Source organism: Otolemur garnettii, unplaced genomic scaffold, assembly GCF_000181295.1.
Source record: "Otolemur garnettii isolate 467f Iridium unplaced genomic scaffold, OtoGar3 scaffold00068, whole genome shotgun sequence".
Classification (NCBI taxonomy): Eukaryota; Metazoa; Chordata; class Mammalia; order Primates; family Galagidae; genus Otolemur; species Otolemur garnettii.
In genome coordinates this window covers 5500364-5503761 of record NW_003852463.1, presented here as the reverse complement: position 1 = coordinate 5503761, position 3398 = coordinate 5500364, and the positions used below count along the sequence as shown (strand labels likewise).

Genomic DNA, 3398 nt, shown 5'->3' with positions numbered 1-3398 from the left:
AAAAAAAAAAAAAATTGACCGCCAAGATACATGTAAAAAGCAACTGAATAATTAAAAAACCCCAACAGGCTCAGTGCCCACAGCACAGTTGTTATGGTGCCAGCCACATATACTGAAGGTGGCAGGGTCAAACTTGGCCCAAGCCAGCTAAACAACCGCAACAACAACAACAAAATAGCTGAGTGCTGTGGTGGGCTTGGAGGCTGAGGCAAGAGAATCACTTAAGCCCAAGAGTTTGACACCACGGTACTCTACTGAGGGCAACATAGAGAGACTTTGTCTCAAAAAAATAAAAAAATAAATAAAAAATAAAAAAACCCCAACAAAACAAACTTACATGATGACGTTTTGTCCATAAATATGACAAAGCAAAAGCTTAAAGATTATATAACTGATTTAAAAATTTTAAACATAAACAAGCACAGAAGTAGGTAGAGTTAAAATTATTTGCTAAACTTATATGAAAGGAATAATGACATTACAAACTATAAAAACCTGTATTGCTGTATAGGGTGAGGGAGTAAAGGGTTATTCAAATAAGACATTTAACAAAGAAATGTAAATTGGGAAGGGGGAAAATTAGATAATGAAAATGAAATGCATTTAGCCTATATTAATCTACATTAAACCACATACTTATACTAATGTGAATTATAAAACATTCTTATTGTTCAATATCGTTGTTTCACTGACTTAACCTTCTTTTTTTGGGGGGGACAGAGCCTCAAGCTGTCCCCCTGGGTAGAGGGCCCTGGAATCACAGCTCACAGCAACCTCCAACTCCTGGGCTCAAGCGAGTCTCTTGCCTCAGCCTCCCAAGTAGCTGGGACCATAGGCGCCTGCCACAACACCCAGCTATTTTTTGGTTGCAGCCGTCATTGTTGTTTGGCGGGCCTGGGCTGGATTCGAACCCACCACCTTAGGTATATGTGGCTGGCGCCTTAGCCACTTGAGCCACAGGTACCGAGCCTGAAATGAATTTTAATGTGTAAAATATCATGGGAGAATTCAAAGACAAATTAAACATGGAGTCTAACTGAAGGTGGGAATAGATGCATTTACAGAAGGAAATATATTTATGTGGTTTGATAAATAAAACCACATTTTTTAATACCTTTGTTTTTTTTGCAGTTTTTGGCTGGGGCTGGGTTTAAACCCACCACCTCCAGCCTATGGGGCTGGCACCCTACTCCTTTGAGCCACAGGTGCCACCCAAAACCACGTATTTTAATAGTATATACTATATAAGTCACAGTAAATCTTATACACAAGTGCTTATTAAATCCTTACAATGACTTTTCAATTAGGTACTATTATCATGACATTTTGTAGTTGGGGAATTAGGCTTAGAAAGGTTAATTATATTGGGCTGAGCATGGTGGCTCACACCTGTAATCCCAGCACTTGGGAGGCTGAGGCAGGTGGATTGCCTGAGCTCACAGGTTTGAGACCAGCTTGAGCAAGAGCAAGACCCCATCTCCAAAAATAGCCAGGCATTGTGGCAGGCGCCACTCAGGAGGCAGAGACAAGAGAATCGCTTGAGCCCAGGAGTGTAAGGTTGTTGTGAGCTGTGACTCCACAACACTCTACTGAGGGTGACAAGTGAGTCTCTGTCTCAAAAAAAAAAAGAAAAGGTCAATTATATTGTCCAAAACCACACATCAAGTGAGAAAGTTTCAGCAAACACAAATGGTTCAGTGTCATTGAAGAATAGTCACTTAACTATTGGTGGCTGTGAGATTTGATGCTTGGATTTCAGGTGGAGGGGCTTGAATGTTGGGACTTGATTTTGCATACCCTGATAAGTTACTAAGGCAGTCAGTCATTGGCAAGACTACTATGGCAGCAAATTTTAAGAGGTAAGCCAGGGTATCTGAACTTCAGCTCTACTGACATTTGGGGCTAGATGATTCTTTATTGTTGCAGGCTGTCCAGTAAAATGTTCAGCGGCATCCCTGGCCTCTACCCACTTACTACAAACTGATAGCACAGGTTCCATATTCCCCATTTAAAAACTACTGAGTCAGCGGGCACGGTGGCTCACACCTGTAATCCTAGCACTCTGGGAGGCTGTGGCAGGTGGACTGCTTGAGCTCAGGAGTTTGAGACTAGCCTGAACAAGAACAAGATCCTGTCTCAACTAAAATTAGAAAAAACAGATGGGGTGTTGTGGCAGGCGCCTGTAGTCCCAGCTGGTGGGGAGCCTGAGGCAAGAGAATAGCTTGAGCCCAAGAGTTTGAGGTTGCCGTGACTTATGGTGAGGCCATGGCACTCTACCCATGGCTATGGAATGAGATTCTGCCTCAAAAAGAAAAAAAAAAAGAAAGAAAGAAAGGGCCAGGCACCGTGGCTCATGCTTGTACTGTAATCCTAGCACTCTGGGAGGCTGTGGTGGACGGGTCACCTGAGCTCACAAGCGATCCAAAATATAGCTGGGTATTGTAGCAGGCATCTGCAGTCCCAGCTACTTGGGAGACTGAGGCAAAAGAACTGCTTAAGACCAAGAGTTTGAGGTTGCTGTGAGCTGTGATGCCATAGCACTCTACCAAGGGTGACAAAGTGAGACTTTGTCTCCAAAAAAAAAAAAAAAAAAATAGATGAAGGGGTCCAAGCCATTCAGCCTATCACAGCTGGCAAACTGGGAAGGGTGACCTGAGGGATGGGAACACACAAAGAAGTGACTACTTCCAAGCAGCTCTCACCCATACTTTTTAACTCGGCAGGGTGAACTTTATTCATGGGGCCTATCTGGCAAAATCAGAAATGACTAGAAATGTAACCTGTGGCCCCCCGCATGCTCTAGCAGGATGTCCCAGGGAAGTTAGTGTCAAGAGCTGTTTTGGCACAGTGGAGGAGTGAAAGTTGGCTTCGAGAGGAATAAGAAAGGAGAAAGTAAGGAGAAAGTTCTACAGCCACCTAAGAATCAATTTTCAAAACATCCCATCTATAAAATTAACACACAGAAACCTTTTGGAGGTTCATGATCTTGAAGAAGTTATTCCTTCACAATGGTGGTAATTTTGAAGAATTTTATATAGCAGAATGTAAAATTCTATCTCACTTGGTATATTTTTTCCATGTGGATAGAACCTCAAGATGTGAAAGACTGGTTTGGAAGCAAGTCTAGCTTCCCTCCAAGTTCCAGAAAAATATACTTAGAGGAAGGGAATAAAATTAAGTTGTGGATACTCTGACCCAGAGAGGGAAGAAGGGAGTTCTTTTAGTAACCCAGAGCAGCATGTGAACCAGGCACCAGTGAATCAACAACTGTGTACTGAGTAGGGGCAGTCCTGAGTGGGTGTATAGGTCCTCAGAGAGGTCTTGCTCTAATCTGTACCTTTTCAAAACTATCCTATTCAATTTTCTTAGGGGTTTTGGTGTTTTATTTATTTATTTAC

At 42.4% G+C, this 3398-nt stretch overlaps 1 protein-coding gene across 2 annotated transcripts in view; it reads right to left on the bottom strand.

The window, feature by feature from the left end:
- SNRPG (small nuclear ribonucleoprotein polypeptide G) overlaps positions 1 to 2739 on the bottom strand; it is a 10134-nt gene extending 7395 nt beyond the window's left edge. For both annotated transcript variants that reach the window (XM_023515306.1, XM_023515307.1), the window contains exons 1-2: positions 2708 to 2739; positions 338 to 360 (exon numbers count right to left, since the gene is read on the bottom strand). In XM_023515306.1, the coding sequence (XP_023371074.1) occupies positions 338 to 360; positions 2708 to 2739 (55 nt within the window). The remainder of the gene's footprint in view (positions 1 to 337; positions 361 to 2707) is intronic.
- Between the last annotated feature and the right edge of the window lie 659 nt (positions 2740 to 3398).